This window comes from Streptopelia decaocto (assembly GCF_964273445.1).
Source record: "Streptopelia decaocto genome assembly, chromosome: 3".
In the NCBI taxonomy this organism is placed as follows: Eukaryota; Metazoa; Chordata; class Aves; order Columbiformes; family Columbidae; genus Streptopelia; species Streptopelia decaocto.
Window position 1 is genome coordinate 95,097,344 of NC_138656.1, and position 17,932 is coordinate 95,115,275.

Consider the following 17,932-nt stretch of genomic DNA (forward strand, 5'->3'; position numbering starts at 1 on the left):
TCAGCAGTGGCCAAGGGCAGACGATAAGGATGAACACCTGAGCGGCGAGCAGAAAGTTAGACTCCCTTGGCACATCATCCCATCCTCCAGAAGTCTAAAGCTCAGGAACTTTTAAAGCTGGATTCATGACCTTGTATTTAATAATCTTGATGGATTTTTAAAAAAATTCCTCTGTTGTATTCGAGCTCAGAACATCATGTTCAGATAAAATATACTGCTAGTGGCTCTGAGCTTTGAAAGCCTTGGTAGATGATGGAGTAGCCAATGGAAGGAAGTGTAACCCAATGGAGAAAGAATTAAAAAGCCCAAAACAAAGCAAAAAAAGGCAAAGCAGCGCAAATTCTTTTCTGTACTCTTCCCATAATATTCATATGCCTTCAATTCTTTGATCAGGAGTCACCCCCAAATGTATGCTGGTGCGTAAAAGCTGCATTTAGTTACCTTTGTGATCCAATGTTGGATCTGTCCTTCATTTTCATGTTTTGGCATGTGTAGACAGAGGGGCTTCACTGCAGAGACAGTTCTAGTAGCCTGCAGAAGCCAATGCCATGACAGGTCCTTCTACAAAGGTGTCCTATTTAACAGAGGGAGGACAAAGGAGATGACACTTGCTCCAAGCTCCTGAGTTACCACTGTGTGAGACAGTCCCACAGAAAGAAGGTACAGGCTCCAAACAGACCTGCTGGAGAGGGCCACCTGACTGATCCACATGTCTGAAGGATGGGAAAAAGAGAAGCAGTAGGCAGTTGAGTCCAGACACAATGAGGTGTTAGAGAAGGTTGTTTGGGAGTGGGATGGGAAAAAGGCTCCTTGAGAAAAGGAAGAGGAAGCACCTGAGGCAAAAATTTACAAAAATTACATGATAAACAATGTCTCAGAGAAAACACTTAATTCAAATACATCAAGTACTTTCTAACATTTCTGTTGCCTCATAGGATTTTAGTGACTCATATGGCCAATGAGGGAGAAGGTCATAGCATGGCTGCAAGTTTGACTGTAGGCGTGGATGCATGTCTGAATAACTAAGAATTTCTGCCCTTTAAGATGTATTTTATAAAAAGGGTTTCAAAACTTCTCTTCTAATGCTTTAGATAATTGTGCTTTAACTACGGACGATTTTCTGCAAGAGACTTCCACAAGAAATCTGCAGACCTCTCTGTCAGGGTGTTTTCTTAGTACCAAGTTAAATTTTTCTTTTGCAGTTGAATTCCATTATGCTTAGTTACATCACCTTAAATAGCTTTGTTTACAGTCCTTAAATATCTTTAGACCATTACTGTTGATCCTTGGTTATTTCCTGGCTGAACTGAGCTTTTTTACTTCTCCCTGGTCTTTCCCAGGTAGTCCTGTTGTCATGCCTTTGTCATTTATGTTGTTCAGTGTCTCCAAAAGCTTTTCAGTAAGAAAGTGTGCAGTGCAGTTGTCTTTGGCTTATCAGTACATCCTCTATTTTTATTTTATATTTGTCCGATGTGATACACCTATGAGTGCTGTCTGAACTTTTGTCCTTAAAGAATGCAAATACATTGAAGATTTACTTTTGAGGTTTACTCTGATATTCCACCTAAAAATTCTTTGGAATTAATACTTGTCATATGTCCTTCCTGCTCAATTTTTCTCCAAGTAAACTAGCTTTCATTTTCCAGCAAGTCTCTTAATTCACTGACGATGACAGTATTGCTAATTTGTCGGTGTCCTTTATGTAAGTTCTTTGGCCTAATAAGTCTGTTCAACATTTACCCCTAAAATTATTTATAAATTATTGCCATTTTCTTTATATTCCAAAGTTACATTTTATCTGTATGTGACTTTTTTCTTTTTGATACCTAGACATCTGGTACAGAACTAGGCATTTCAGTGTTTTGCTGTTTATCATTTTACCTTTACAGGTTTCCATGCACTAGGAATTTATCAGTAGCATTCCCATCCACAACAAATTAGAGAGGGAGTTTTTGTATAATCTTGATTTCAATTGCACTGATGTCAAATAATGAATGAGAATACAAACAAAGTGCTGTGGAGTAGTACTGCTTAACAACATTGATGAAACATTATAGGGAGGATTCAGTTTAAGACATCTGTGTTTAGTGGTTACATTTGTACAGAGACACTGGCTGTCTATAATAAATTCTTGTATTAGTCAAGAGATATTTATCTAATATACCTGAATAGGTATGGAATTCTTATGCTGTGAGGTATTTTGTCTTGCCCACACTGCTGCTTCATAAAGATGAATACCTCCCAGATGTTTTTTGCCACTATCTTCTAACACTGTGGGTGCTTGGGGAATCTCAAAAGACAGGAGCTGCTTATGTTTAAGCAACTAGATTCAAAACTGAGTACTAAATTTAGGGTTAGCTATAAAACTTGTTATACCATTTGTGTGTCTTCTGAAAAGTTCATGAGGGAAGACCAAGCCCAAATAAAAAGAATTCTTTTTAGTAGTAAATATAGTTCTTTCACCTTATTTAAAAGTGAACCTTTAGTCCTGAACTCACCTTTAGTCCTGAACTCATCTGTGTCAATTGAAAAGGGAATTTTCACTTCTGTCCCTTTTACATAAAACATCAGCTATGACACAGCTGTTCTTGGACCATCTGTATGTGTGTCACAAATGTACTAGTATCGAGGGCTTTGAGCTTAGGGAAGGAGCTGACTTGACCTGACTTTAGTGCAAAAAATGTGCAAGCGTTGAGATTGTTAGCATTAAGATTGGTGATCTGTACTACAAAAGGAGTAGTGATATGAAGACATGCTTAGTTTTTATGAAAGCTCTTTTTTGTAATTCAGAGAAGGTGTTTTTGACTTGTCCAAACAATTAATACATTATTTTTATCAGACAGTGATTCTCATTTGTATGACTTTCTATGAATTTCATTTTGAATCTTCTCTGTTCCAGTTTTGCATTAAACAAACACACTGACAATGTGTTTGATTTGCTTTGAAATCGCCTTACAAGATCTAGCTCTGAGCTAACTATGCAGTTTTGTAAGCTGAAATCTCTTCTGCCATCCTCCACTCATCTTGTGAATTTTGAAATTCTGTTCAGCCAGCAAATTGTCCTCGTCAACTTCTTCCCCTGCTTGATTAGAAAGAAGGGAAATTGCATTTCAGAGGTCTAAAATGTGAAATAAAGTTTTATTTATATAGAATTATATCCTACAGGAAGTCATACAAACTTTTTGCTTTTTTCTGGAGAAGAAGTAAAGGAAAAACTTTTGAAGACATTTTTTGGCTCGGTGTTTCAGCTACCCAGGAAGATGGAAGAAACTTCTCTAACATAAGCAATCTGGGAATGCTACACCATTTACAGTTAAAGCTGATTTCACTAGAACTGCCTTAGGCACTAAAAGTGAAATGCTTGATAAAAGATCCATATATGACAGAGACCTAGAAGTCTGTTTACTTCTATACTAAACATTACCAGCTGGCTCGTTGGGCATCTGCTCCACTGTCTTTTGGGAAGAGGGCACAGCAAGTGCTCTTGTATCTAACCCAGCAAATAATTTTAGCTCTGTTTATTATTCCTAGGAAGCCCTGACTGGTTTAAAGAAGAAACCAGACATACACATTGCCTTCTTTTTACTGAAAAGCTTCTATTAGCTCCTTTTTACCAATGTGGAAATCCCCCCATCAAATTTTCTGCTAAGTTTTAAAATCTGAATCTCATTTAGCAATAGGAGTATTAGTTCTTTCAGTTCAAATCAAGATCAAATTCTGGGTATTTGAAATTGGATAGTCCATTTTATGGACTGTTGACAAGTCTGAGCCAAGTAGCCTCAGAGTTTTGTAGGACAATTTCTCTTTTTGTTTTCTATGTTTTCTCAAAAACCCTCCTCTTTGTAACTCATTTGATCCATTGGAATGACATGTTTTTACTGGACTTAGGTAAAATTCCTGTTCTTCTGTTATTTGCCTCCATTAAAAGATTCTTCTAAAGCACTCGTTAATTTTGCAGAAAAACTGTCTGTCTTTGCTGTACTCATTGAATCCAATCTACCAAAACACCACAGGCATGTATTCTGGTTTCTGTAAAGGTTCTCTCGTTCTGCCAATATTGGTTTCTAGTAAAGCATTCCTGAAATTCTCTTTTCAACTCATGAATTATTTAGTATTTCTTTTCATAGTCCCAGTCATTCAAATTATTTTTTTTACTTGCATGGCCTGTTATACCTTAAAGTTCATAGTTAAGTTCCTTAATCTTGAGAATGGAATTTTTATTATTTCGAGATATTATAAAACTAGATGCATAATGTATTAGAACATGCCTTGTTTGTTAAAGCTTATTGCTGTAGCTGGAAACAAGCCTTTAAAAATCCTGGCATTTTTCAGCTGTTTTTCTTGAGACAGAGTAAAAAGAAGTGTCTACGTATGTGGGTAAATTTGTTTTTATTTTTTTTTTCCTCCAATGGAGAATAAAACAATCTGTTTGTTACATTCACGTGTAAGAGTTCTAAAATAATGGATTTTAGCTTGAAGTCTGGAGGCTGCAAACTTAAGATGCAGAGATGATAGATTCTGAAAGCTGAAATCTAAATCTCAAATGTATGATTATGATAGCAGTTACTGAATTTGTGACCTAAAATGACAAGGTTTTGACAACAGTTCTCTAGTAACCTGGAGGACTGTTTTTTCCTTAAATAAGTGTTTGGAAATTTGTAAGTTTAACTTATGAAAAGTCACAATGTTTAGTTTCTTTTCCTTAGGGATACCAGGGATCAGCAGGAACTCCAGGTATTCCAGGAACTCCAGGGGTTCAAGTAAGTTCTGTTTCATTCCTCGAATATGGAAATCTGAGACAAATCTTGACCAATGTCTCCCAATATCCATTGTTTGTCATTGAGGGCTGAGGTGTGGGGAATTAAAAGGGCTCAAGGGATGGCATGAAGTCAGGGGCCATCCTTGGGTACTCACCATCCCTTTGGTACTCACATGGTTTTGGGGTTTGTAGGTAGGCTGACAATTAGGCTGGAAATCAATCATAGCTATATACGGCCTGTAGGAGCGCAACTCAGCTGGGACTTAGACATTGTAATCCTAATCCAGAAGCCAAACAGTAGTTCCTTCCATGTTACTATGAGTCAGTAACAGTGATCTGAAGCCTTGTCATGGTGATTGATTACCCACAATTCACACGTCCAAAAGAACGTTTCAGGTAAAGCTCAGACAGACAGAAAAGAATTGTTTTTCTTTCTTCATTGTATTAATTTAGTAGCCCTTACTGGGACAGTTATTGGAAACCAGTTCTGTATTTTACTTATGGCATGATCCAGTCTGGATGGATAGTTGAGAATTCATTAATTTATTGCATTAAATATCTGATAGCAAGTCTGCAACACGGCATATATGAAGACTGTCTGATAGACAAGTGAAGGGAAAGAGACATCTCTGGATAGGCCGTTTGATGTCCATTTCCCCTGGGGTGGTCCTTGGTTAGAGCAAAGAATTGTTTTCATGTTCCCCAGTCATGGGCTGTGATAATGTGTCATATTCATACTTGCTGGATACATTTCATGCTTGGTTCTGGTTTTGAATCCAGTTACCAAAATGTTCTGAGGAACCAACTGACACATCAGTTCCTGAGTCATGTTGTATTGCATTTATCCATCTCTTTCTATGTCAGATTGCATAAGTATATGAGCTGGTTTTCTTTTTTGCTTTCTTAGGGACCACGTGGCTTACCAGGTATCAAGGGAGAGCCAGGAAAAGATGGGGCCAAGGTAAAAAAAAAAAAGAGTAACACATAAAAAGATTTTGCTTTTACCATTTCTTATTTTTGGTTGTACAGTTAATAGTATCAATATTTTCACTTGAAGCTTCTGTGAGAATTGTTTACTAAAAAGTAATAAAGAAGGCCTTAATTTAGAATGCTACTTCAATTATGAATCCGATCTGCTTTATTTAATAAAGTTTATGTAGGCTTTAGCACTGCCAGTAACACCCTTACTGCAGTGAATAATTTATATTGAGAAAGCATATCTAAATATGAGTACCTGGAAGCACAATACAGACATCTGTCAGAATGGTTTCTTTCTATCTCTTTCCACCCTTTTCCTCTTTAAGTGAGCATCCAGATGAGCTAGGTAGGAATTTCTGGATGGCACTTTTTATCAAAAAACACTGACTAATTGAAACCAAAGCTTTTTGTGGAAAAAATCTAGCTGAGGTGTAGCCAGTAGCTTGGAGCTGCAGACAGATGTGGAAGCTTATATAAATAAGTCCCTTCTGGTAATCAGGATAAACTTGAATCTGGATCTCTGGTGTACACAGTGAATTAACTGGCCACTGGCTATTGGCAAGTCTCATTGATAGCTAAATATCTGTGTTGACCCGTCTCTCACACTTTTGCCCTGTGTTTAGAAAAATTCTAAGTTCATTGTGATCAAAACATATTTTGGTTTTCGTTTATTAAAACTTCAAAGCCTTTTTTTGTAAAACAAACAGTTGTTTTCCAAACAGATTTTACCATAGAATTTTCATCTTCTAAAGTTCCCAATATTAAAAGCAGGTCCTTAAATTCATCACTGTTGAGCAGAATTCTCAAATGCATGATTATAGCTGAAAAATGTCCTTATGTGTTCTGAGCTTTAATCTAATTGATTTTAGATGTTAATCTAATCAATCTGACAGTATTGGACCATGTGCAGAAAGTAGGATAGTGATGATGAAAAACTGTTCTCCTGGCAGTGCAGGGTTATGACAGACAGAATGTTTCCTAATGTTCAGTCCAGCCTTGTTCAAAATGTGCCAAGAAACAGGGCTTCCACCACTGTTTTAGAAAACTTATTCCATTGTAAAATAGGTCTTGCCATTAGAATTTTTTTCCTGATGATTCAGCCCAAATTTTCATCTCCTAATTTCATCCCACTGCTTGTAAAGTTTCTATAGCAACTAATTTTAAACTATTTCCATTGCCAAGTGTTTTAGTTTATTCAGTAATTGAATCACCACTTCTGAGCAGAAATCAAAGCTCCATTCTTTTTTTTTTTTTTTAAGAAGCAATAGATGCATAATGTGTTTATTTAATGAGATTTGCTGATATTTTTTGAACTCCATTCCATTGTCTGTTTTCAATACTGATTTGTTGAGAGATATTTTGATAGCATTAACCCACAAGCTATCATTCCTGTGGTGCTGTTCCTGTCTTCTGTGAATGTGTGACAGACCCCTCCAAATCTGCTTAGACATGAATGGGTTTGATAAGTATTATACCACTGAGACGTTATCTTTTACACTTTGTCTTAGAACTTGAAATGTTATCTAAAATAACTTCCTGAGCATAGCTTACTTTTCCTTCTTTATGATTGAGAAATATATTGCTCAATATAAAGTTAGATATTTACAGAGAGAAAACACTGCGATTGTCCAAATATGATTTGATGATTGGCTCTTTGTCCCGAGTGACGTAGTTCCAGTCTATGGAAAGAAGCAACTGAGCTTGTTTTTAAAGTTTGAAGTCATGTAGTGCCAAGTTATAATTTAGACTTTTGTAGTAGTCACTCAATGGAGCTTGCAGACAAATTGTCAGATAAATATCTTCAGTACCCATAGCAAAAATTTTGGAATTCCTGATACCTGACAGCTATGAGGACAATAGAAAGAACTGATGTTTTGACTTGTGATTTCAATTGCCAGCTGCTTTTACCTAAGTGGATTCCTTGTTCCTCTGAATTAGCTCATTTGTCAAAGTGCCAGAGTTGTTTTATCAGTGTATTTTGGTTTCATTTTGTTTATTTTTTACAGAAAGTACTTAATACCTGTATTCACTCATCCAGAGTAAGCTGGTGAGAAATTTGATAAAGTCAGTGTAGGTCTTTGATATTTTCAATAAGAGGTAGGAGCAAAGCCATCCCAGATTCAGGGAATATCTTTATTCTTCAGGAATTCTGAATGTATGGTAGAATTATCACAGCTTTTACAGAGATGGTCAAACCTTTTTTTTTGTCTTGTCAAAGCTAAGTTGCTACTTTTGAACCTCCATAAGCTTCATTGAGAGATTACAATAAAATGTATTTTTAAAAGTGTAGTGATTGTTTATTTTTTCTTTTATTTATTAAATGTTTTTTAACGATCAGCAAAATCTCATCAGTCAATATACGAATGTTATGTAATTGTATTTGTTTATCATTGAAAAGATGAATGTTATTATAGTATATTACTACTATTCTAGATATAATGATTTAAAATACATTTGCTCTTTTAGGGTGACCGAGGACTACCTGGTTTTCCTGGATTACATGGGATGCCAGCACCAAAGGTTGAAATTAAATATTTCTTTTTACAATATTCATGTCTGTCAGCTTGCTCTACAGTTTAACTTAAAGGGAAAAAAAAAAGTTTATATACAATATTATGTCAGTGCATTTGATGAAGTACATAAGGTGAGTATGTATATGATACTAAAACTGGAGGAAGATATATGCCGTGGGACTTCATTACGTACATGTAAAGCAGTGGAAACCACCTGTTTTTTCATTTTTGTTCTGTTCTAAGAGATTCTGTATTAATTACTGTGAACTTTGATTTCACTACTACTTAGAACTTTCTTCATGACAAATAATGTGTAAAAAATATATCTATATCATTTTCTTGAAGTCATTCAATTTGAGTGACAGGATTTTGAAGGATAGTTCTGGTCTAACCCAGTGAGTTTATTTCATATGTTTGTGTCCCAGAACATCATTAACCTTATCTTTTGCTCTTCTATATTAGTACTCAACTGAATTTGCTTAGGAGTTTTTCCAAATTTGTGTTTTAAACTTCTCAAATAAGGTCTTCAGAAAAGTGTAGCACTTCTCAAAGAGCTGAATGTTCAGTTAAGTACCTACCTAACTTAAAGTGTCTTTGATTGAGAATAGAAGCACTAAGCCTCCGAGCTGTGGATTGTCTCACCAGGGATATTGGATATTCTGGGTTCCTCCCCTAGGAGAGCTTGAAAAATAAGATTTGCATTTACTTTCTTGAGTGTATATATACATATATATATATATATATAGTAGCTGATGGAGCTCTTTGCCTGCTTCATTTTATGTCTGATATATATGTATATAATGACTTATATTTTGAAAATTAACTTCTAGACATACATTTTGTCTAGGGAGAAAGGGGTCCTAAAGGAGATCAAGGAGTACCAGGAATATATGGAAAAAAGGCAAGTAAAATTATAAACATAAAATGAAGCGACATGGTGTTGCTATCTGGGGTGGAGTGACTTTGGCTAGCTGCCTGATGCGCCCCCAACTGCTCTTTCATTCCACCTCCTCAACAGCACAAGGGGAGAAAATTAAGTGAAAACCTTGTGGGTCCAGATAAGGACAATTACCATCATGGGGAAAATGGGCTCAACTTGGGGAAAATTAATTTAATATATTGCCATCTGAAGTAGGTTTGGATAGTGATAAAGACAAAAAAGAAAACCTCTTCCCCCTACCCTGCTTTTTTGCAAGACAATATGATTTATATTTTTACAATAGGTGTATTCACAGATAATTTAATTCTGCAGTACTAAATCAGAAAAATTTCCGCTGAGGTTACTGGATATTCTTAAGTGTAGTAGTATTAAACTAATTGTCTGCTTATTTGGTTATTTTGGGAATTCCCTTCATGCTTCTGTTAGTGAACCAATGTAAATAATTGTAACATAACACAAATGCTTATAAATGTATTTTTTGCAAATATGTCTATGTCTTTAATATGGGGTATATGTAATAATTATATGGCAAAGAAGTCTGTGCTTTTTAATTCATAGAAACATACATGAACCATATAACCCCACCTGCAGTTCTGTGTCCAGCTCTGGAGCTCTCAGTATAGGAAAGACATGGACTTGTTGGAGAGGGTCCAGAGGAGGCCACCAAGATGTTCAGAGAGCTGGAAAACCTCTGCTGTGAGGACAGGCTGAGAGAGTTGGGGTTGTTCAGCCTGGAGAAGGCTCCAGTGAGACCTTATTGTGGCCTTTCAGTACTTAAAATGGGCCTATAAGAAGGATGGAACGGACTTTTTGACAGGACCTGTTGTGATAGTACAAAGAGTAAAAGTTTTCAACTAAAAGAGAGGAGATTCAGGCTAGACATGAGGAAATTTTTTAAGATGAGGGTGGTGAAACACTGGCACAGGTTTCCCAGAGAGTTGGTAGATGCCTCATCCCTGGGAATGTTCAAGGCCAGGCTGGACGGGGCTCTGAGCAACCTGATCTAGTTGAAGATGTCCCTGCTCATGGCAGGGGGGTTTGACTAGATGAGCTTTGAAGGTCCATTCCAACCCAAACTATACTATGGTTTTAACTGAAAGGGAGAGAGGAAGAGGAGTAAGGGGAGTAGGACCAATAACAGCTACGACAGGTGGTAGTTATTAACTGACCACTGTGTGTGTTAAGAAAGAAACAGATCTTCCATACATTTTCAAACTAAGAAGCAACATATATGAATTATAGGTTAAACATACTGAATTTGCAGCATAAACATTGAGCGCTAATTACTTTTCATTTGCTGTAATTCCCAGGGTTCAAAAGGAGAGAAAGGTGATACAGGGTTTCCAGGAATGCCGGGGCGATCCGTAAGTTTTGTGAAGACAATTTGGCTTTAACTTTCGCTTGTTAACTCACGCACTGATGACTGTTAACTGTTGCCATAGGGAGACCCTGGCAGAAGTGGGAAAGATGGATTACCAGGAAGTCCTGGTTTCAAGGTATGTACAGATGTATATTCATATAATATCTTGCCAAAGTGTTACTGGGAAATGCAAAGGTTTGCTGCATTCAGTGGGCAGACTTCATTAATTTCAGTTGGTTTGTGAGCAGGGGCAAAACTTTTATTAAGAGTGTGTTAGTGCTCACCAGAGATGGTTTATACTTCATCTTTCTCATCCCATTTGTGTTTCTCTGACTCTGTGATCTGTTAATGAAATTTATATACAAGCACACACTGCAGACCATACCTGTTGTGTACAGTTAAGAAGGAAGTAATCTATTATTATTGCTTTTGAAAGGAGCTGGATGAAAGTTAAGGAAAAATATCTTCAGTATTGGATTCATGTTTACGTTCATATTCTCTTCATGGTGCAATGCCCTTTATATTTACTTAAGAACATTTTTTCAAGTGGACTAAATATCTGCCTACTGTAAAAAAGACTGCAAGATCTGGTATTTCTATAATGTATTGCAGTCTGTAAGCTCACTGGTTATTTTGTTTACCCAGTTGTTTGCACTGTTCTAATCATGAAAAGATGGACTTAAGCAGTATCAGGTTTAAGTTCATGGGAAAAAAAATTATTTGTATGTAAGCGTTCAGTTGAATTGATCTAAAGGAGCTTTTCAACAGCAGCTTTTTTCCTATAATATTTTTCTTAATAATGAAGTAATCTGGGGCTGCTCAAGATTAATAACGTTCCTTTTGTGTTCAAAAATGCAAGTGTACTTTTAAGTGCATTTATCTAAATTCCTGTTACTGTACTTGGCGATCTGGGTCTTTCTTCCATTTTGTGACTATGCTTGTGTAGAGCAGCTGGGGATACAATGGCATATCTGTGTCATCTGCTGCGGCAGGGAGATATGGCACAAGACCTGTGAGACACCTAAACTCTTCCAGGCAGCAGCTGCCAACAACGTGGATCTGTCAGGATCTCAGGCTCACTCAGGCTGGAGGGGACTTTGTTTGGGGCATCTCCGGAACCAGCCTCCTGCTCACAAACAGGACAGTGCTGAATCCACACCAGATTGCTCAGGGCTTTTCCAGCTGGGTCTTGATGAACTCCAAGGATGGAGACTGCACAACTGCGAAGCTTGTTCCATTCTGACTGTCTTCATGGTGAAAAATTTTTCAACCTTATTTGCAGCAGGAATTGGCTCTGCCTGTCTGTGTGTTGACAACTGAGTCAAGCTCTTAGTCAGTATAATACATTGAACCTCTGAAGTCATTCAGCTGCTGACTGTTAACTGCTATAATTTTCGTGAGATCACTTACAAGTTTGCAGTCATATTTGCTGGTTTTAGGTACCCCAGGTGACTTGTAAGTGCTGTGAGGACACAGGTCTCCTGGGAGTGATACCTGCGAGCCTGATGTGGAAGCCTTGGCTGCCCTAGAGCACCTCAGACAGCACCAGACATTTGTGATTAGGTAACTCAATCAAGCCCATGCTCACTATAATGGGATCTTAGATCCCGAATGTACCTCTAGACAACTTCAGGTAGAAAAACACATGTAGGTGTCTTAATTTGGAGTTAAAGGGAGGAGTTACCACTTACATCCAACAATACAACACTATTATTCTAAAAATTGCCCAATTTCAATATATAACAAAGCATCCTACAATTCAAAAATGTATTAGGGGAACACATCTAAAATAACAGCCTTTAAAAAGTACATATACAATCTAACTTTTACGGTAGGTAAACTCAGTATTTCCTATTTTATTTTCTTTGGAAGGCCTAATGAGAGTATGCTAAAAGGTAATGGAATAACTTTATTTTATGTCAAATTGATGTACTGCTTTTTTAACTGGCTTTAAGTTTACAGACTTAAAATATGTTAGTAAAAGAAGTTATAAATCTTAATTATGGAAAAAAAATTTTTTGCTCACTTTTCTGAAGTTAGCTACAGCAACCAACAGCAGATTATTTCTGTGACACTGAAGGACTTTTTCTGTATTTGTTACTTGGTTTAGTTTTAAATATACCTACATTAATTTCATTTTGATCTTAAACTCCGTTTGATACCTGCCTACAGATTGTCATTATTAATATATATCTACAAGAGCATGTATCTCTGACACTTGCAAATATGTTGGGCAAAGACAATTTAACAGGGGTTCTTAAAACACTCAGCTAAGTTTGTGCCTGTGGATGTAGTAGCTACCTGTGTTGCAATTAATGTCAGTGGAGGTCTAACGAGTATTGCCAATGGAGTAGGGGGAGCAATTCAGCTCAGAGAATGCCGACTTGTAGAGATCAATTTATTCACCTACACAAAAGTGTCTAGTGCATTTGAGATACATGAGTATCCAAAGCATCCTAAGGGAGCTGACAGATCAAAGTCCCGTGGAAAGCAAGTGCCTTTCTGGAGTGGGTGTTAAGACAAGATACCCTTGAGTATCTTAAATATGACCAAATGTCTGTGTGCAGGAAGTGAAACTGAAATCTTGGTGGCTGGTCAGCTGAATCAAGCCTCTGTCAATTGTCTTGACTAGATTTCTGTTGGCTGTGTTGGCTGTGACAGGAGCTTCGTTACCTACATGAGCTTAGGTCAAATGTATCCTGCCTCATTAAAAAAAATATATATATGTGTGTATATATATATATATGTTATATATACACATATATATTTTTACATATATATTTATATGTACACACAGATTACTCTGCTAAATTGGTGGAGAAATTCCTTTGCTGGTGCTATAGACAGTAGAAAAAAATAATTATATGTTAGATTGTTTTCCTCTGTGGTATTTGATAATATGAACAGGTAACAGTTGCAGTTGTTTGACATAAAATTTTAACTGTCACTGGTGACCCTTTAGAGTGAAGTATTACGTGGATAAAGCATGAATTTGGAGAGTATTTTCATGAGTTTTTATGCTTGTAAACAATATATGGATTCAGTATGTAAGTTTTGTGAACCTGTGTGCATTTAAACAGAAAGACATTAGTTGACTATTTTCTTAATTATTGTAGTACAAAAATATTACATACTCATTAGTTTTTATTCTTTTTAGAATATAATAATTAACAGAAGCCATATTCTTCATTCAAACTTTTTGTCAGCTTGACTTCAATGTCTGCTTGCTATAAACTAGTGCTTCATTCTGGGTCTGTAATCAAGTTCAGAGCAGTAACAAACAAGCTGTCTTTGAAGGAGATTTCTGCTGGAACTTTCCAATTTTCATACAATATTCATTCTGGGAAAGAATATGCAAAAAGGGCATGGCTTGGAACGCAGATGCTACCCATTGTCGCTTCAGGTCCAGTTTTTATAATTTTAAGTTAATTATTACCAGATTATTTTGTATCTATATTAATTGATCTTTGCATTTGTTTTATGTGCTATTATTTCTGGAATTATTCTTCAAATTTTCAGAATATTTTTGGTATCATACATATTTTGAGTGAGAACATAAAGGTTTGATCATATCTGGTACTGCTGTATTCTGGAGTACTTTGAAATAGTTTTCAGAATATTAGTTGTACTAACAATTAGAAAATAGCAATTTATTACTGCTTTATGTGCTTTTTCAAACAATAATTTCTGTTCTAATTCCAAAGGCAATTGTCTCTCACCTCTTTGCAAACTGTTTGACAGCTGTCTGTTGGATGCAGCAGGAGGGAATATCAGGTTGACAACACTTACTGTGTTTGAAACTGCTTTTAAGAAATGTTTGATGGAGCCTCGATCATGTGTATTGGTTTTACGTTTTACTTATATTAAAAATAATAATTTACTATTTGAAATAATTATTTTATTATGCAAAGGAAGTTTGTTTCTTTATTTAATATTGTATTTAACAGTCTTTTTTATTTTAAAAAGGGAGAAGTTGGACAGCCTGGACCTCCAGGCCTAGAAGGACATCGGGGAGAGCCTGTAAGTCATTAAATTATTGATATATCCTTATATACTGATTTGTTGTTGTTGTTAATGGGTGTTATACTTCATGTTTCATCCATGTTGATTTGAGTTGGTTGATATTTCTGTTTTTATAAAAGTGCTTTTTTATTTTCTGGTGTTCATCTTTAAATTTTTATTTAGTAAAAGAAATAAACAAGCCTTTAAATTCAAAGATGCCTTAAAAGAAAAGATTCTTAACTATATTGCTGTTATATACCAATTTGTATATATGTTTTAAATTGACTCCTTATTGACTTCTTCTCTATTGATAGGATGGTGTTGTTAGATATTGATAGTTAGTTACAAGAGGAAAGATTCTGGGTGTTTTTAACTCTCATTTCTGCCACGTGGTGTATGTTCTTTCATATACTTGTTAATTGTTTGTTTTCTCACTGTTTACATTCCCCTCCCCTTTGTCCAGTTTTATTGGTCTTTTACTTCCTTTCATCTTTTTATGCTGTCCCTGTTATCTGTATCTCTGTTCTTCTTGCTTAGATGGGGAACATCTAAGCTACTGCTACTGCAGTTTTGTTTTGCTTATTTCCAAAGACATTGTTCCTCTGCTGGTGTTTGGACAGCTCATTTTTCCTGCTCTTTTTGTGCGATAGTTAGGCTTTGTTTGCCTTGATTCCTTGTTTGGCTCTTTTAAGGCTACCAGGCTTTGCTTGAAGCAGAGGAGCCAAGATATCTGCAGAAATAGCTGAAAACTTTGAGTGCAGAGAGAGAGTCTTCAAACCATCAGTAATTCTTCTAGAGTCCAAGAGCAGTAAATGGAGCTCACTTGGTGGAACACTGCCTTCCAGACTAATTACATTCTGAGTTATATTTTGAATTGTCAAATCAGGAGGTACAGCTTTATACATTCTGGAATTTTTGTGGTATTGAATGTAATACCAAGAGGCAATATATGTTGCATGGTACTGAAATCTGGTAGAGAATTTGGGCAACTAGGAGATGGAAATAATGCTCCTAGCCGAAAAATTCTTAAGGTCTTTCATTTAGATATTTTATGTATTCACCAAAAACTGAAAAAAACACTGTAAGTAGACTGCAAAACACTGGTCAATCATTCCCAAGAGACTTTCTTCCCACTTGGCTGGATTAAGTGAAGAACTCTCATAATTCCTTACTTGGCTTTCTTTTTTGCTCTTTTTCTGCTTCAAAGAACTGTGAGATGCATTAACCTTTTACAGTCTATGGTATCTTCAGGTGTAAGAAAGACTGAAAGTGGATGTTAATTAGAAACCATAAAATGGAAGTGACAAGCTTTTTGTATATCTGATAGTACACTATTACAAATGTGTTGAGATAGATAGTAACAAGACTTCTGTTATTTTCCCTAGCCTTGGTTTGTCTCTTTTTGTTTTTAGGAATAATGCTAGTCATGGTGATTTAAAAAAAATTAATTTAAAAATTAAGGAGAAAGCATTTCTGACCTAGGGAAAACTAAGTATTTAATGCTTTAATAGCTCTCTTTCCGATCTGATAGCTTTGGTTGAGTCTGACCTATATCTACTAAAGAAATGTATTTTGGTTTAAAATTAATGTAAATGCTTCACAATATAACATTTTAAACAGCAATGTAAACTCATCACTTAAGTCCTATACTTCTGCTGTAAACAGAAATTAAGTGGCAAATTTAAGACATTAAAATCACTACAAACCCTTTTAAGATCACCATAGAATAGTATAGAGGAAGACTTCCAATGCATAAACAACTTCAAAAGACGTACACAATCCTAAAAGGGCAAGCCAGCCTGCACTGTATGCTTGATTTGTAGTCTGTGGAGGTTCTTCTGAAGAGTAGAGCATGTACATGCTGATCAGGAAATTGCTTTAAGGTAACAAGTAGGAAATAGAAGACACCAGGTCATACCTGCTCATCTGCCTCTTGCTGGTGTAGCACCAGAGTGGATGTGGAAACACAGTGCTCCCATCTAGTCAGAGCCTGGAGAAGGAGCAAAGGGCATTTCTGTGCAGCAGCTTTGTGGTAAAAGTGTTTGCTTGGGCTGTGCAAAATGAGAGCTATCCTCAGCCATGGGATATGTGAGCTCTGCTTTCAAGCTACGTTTATACAGTCCTAAAATTACATTCAGCACTTTGAAGGCAACCATGAGGCTGATGTGGCTCCAGGTGAAAATGAGTTTGACACCCTGAAGTAGAGGGTAGTTGGGCTTCATCTGATGGAAAGGGAGCTGGATTGTGTGAGCTGTGAGGGATGTCGTGTGCAATTTATTGCTTCTGTCATTTCTGTTGTTCCTCTGACATGTATCTGATGTATAACACGTAAGCGCCTCCGCTACTTCTTCTGTGTAATTCAGTGTGGTCTTCTCTGGTGGGATACCCTAATAGTTAGGGTACTGATGTGGGAGAGAGGGACGAAACTCTGCTGTGCCCTCCCCGCGATACCCAGATAGGCTGCCTAAGCTCAAGATGGGCCTTGGATGATGTTGAAACTGTTTCTCTCCGTACCATTAACCAGCCAGCTGCAACTGTGGCCTTGAGACAGCTCAGCACGTTGCATAGATACCCCACCCACGCATACATGCAAACAAGCTTTATTTCTTCCATTCAGCCACCTTAGTGTTAGACATGGTGTAATTTGTTACATTGGTCTTTTTAAAAATAGCCGTCTTATGATCCCTCTTACTTTAGCAAATAAAAAGAGCATGGTTGCGAAATGAATGCATCTTGAGACAACATCTAAAAGGCAACTGTCAAGGATGGAGAGCACAGCTGGACTGAACTCCCAGTGCCTCCAGCCTCTGAGGCGTGGTTATTTTCTGGACAATATACTTTCTGGTGCATTATTGCTCTTATTTATCCCCAAATTTATGAACAGGAAAATGTAGGTTGTAAAGCTAAGTAAATAATTCCAAGTGTTGTGGTTGTTTTCCCTCAATAGTGCTATTTGGAACTGAAGGCAGGCCATCCCAATCCTACCCACTCTATGTTAGAAAAACATTTGACAGTATGGACAGAATAATTTAGACATCATTTAGTAAAGCTAGTAATCAAGCTCATTTTACTGATGAAAAAAATAAGCCATGCTCCAAGTGTAGTCATGCTGTCACTTTGATAGTTTAACAGCTGGGCATGTGTCTTACTGATGACAGGCTGTTTTGAGAAATATGTTATTTTGGAGGTCCAACTGTCTGAAAGAATAAATCAGTATTTATTTGAGCTTAGTTTCAGTCTGGCTGTCGTTTTTAACATAGGTAGAGTTCTGTCAGGGTTTGGTTTCAGTGGAAGCCGTGTTAGACTTGTGTTTACAGTCGTGCAGATGGGAGCTCTGAAGTGAGTGCTTGTGGGTGAAGCTGGCAGGACACTTACAACAC

At 36.7% G+C, this 17,932-nt stretch overlaps 1 protein-coding gene across 1 annotated transcript in view; it reads left to right on the plus strand.

Annotated features, from left to right (window-relative positions):
- Positions 1–17,932, plus strand: part of COL21A1 (collagen type XXI alpha 1 chain) — a 91,658-nt gene that overhangs the window by 33,952 nt on the left and 39,774 nt on the right. Inside the window, exons 11-17 of the mRNA XM_082047860.1 lie at positions 4,707–4,760; positions 5,667–5,720; positions 8,204–8,257; positions 9,098–9,151; positions 10,501–10,554; positions 10,633–10,686; positions 14,517–14,570. Of these exons, the coding sequence (XP_081903986.1) occupies positions 4,707–4,760; positions 5,667–5,720; positions 8,204–8,257; positions 9,098–9,151; positions 10,501–10,554; positions 10,633–10,686; positions 14,517–14,570 (378 nt within the window). The remainder of the gene's footprint in view (positions 1–4,706; positions 4,761–5,666; positions 5,721–8,203; positions 8,258–9,097; positions 9,152–10,500; positions 10,555–10,632; positions 10,687–14,516; positions 14,571–17,932) is intronic.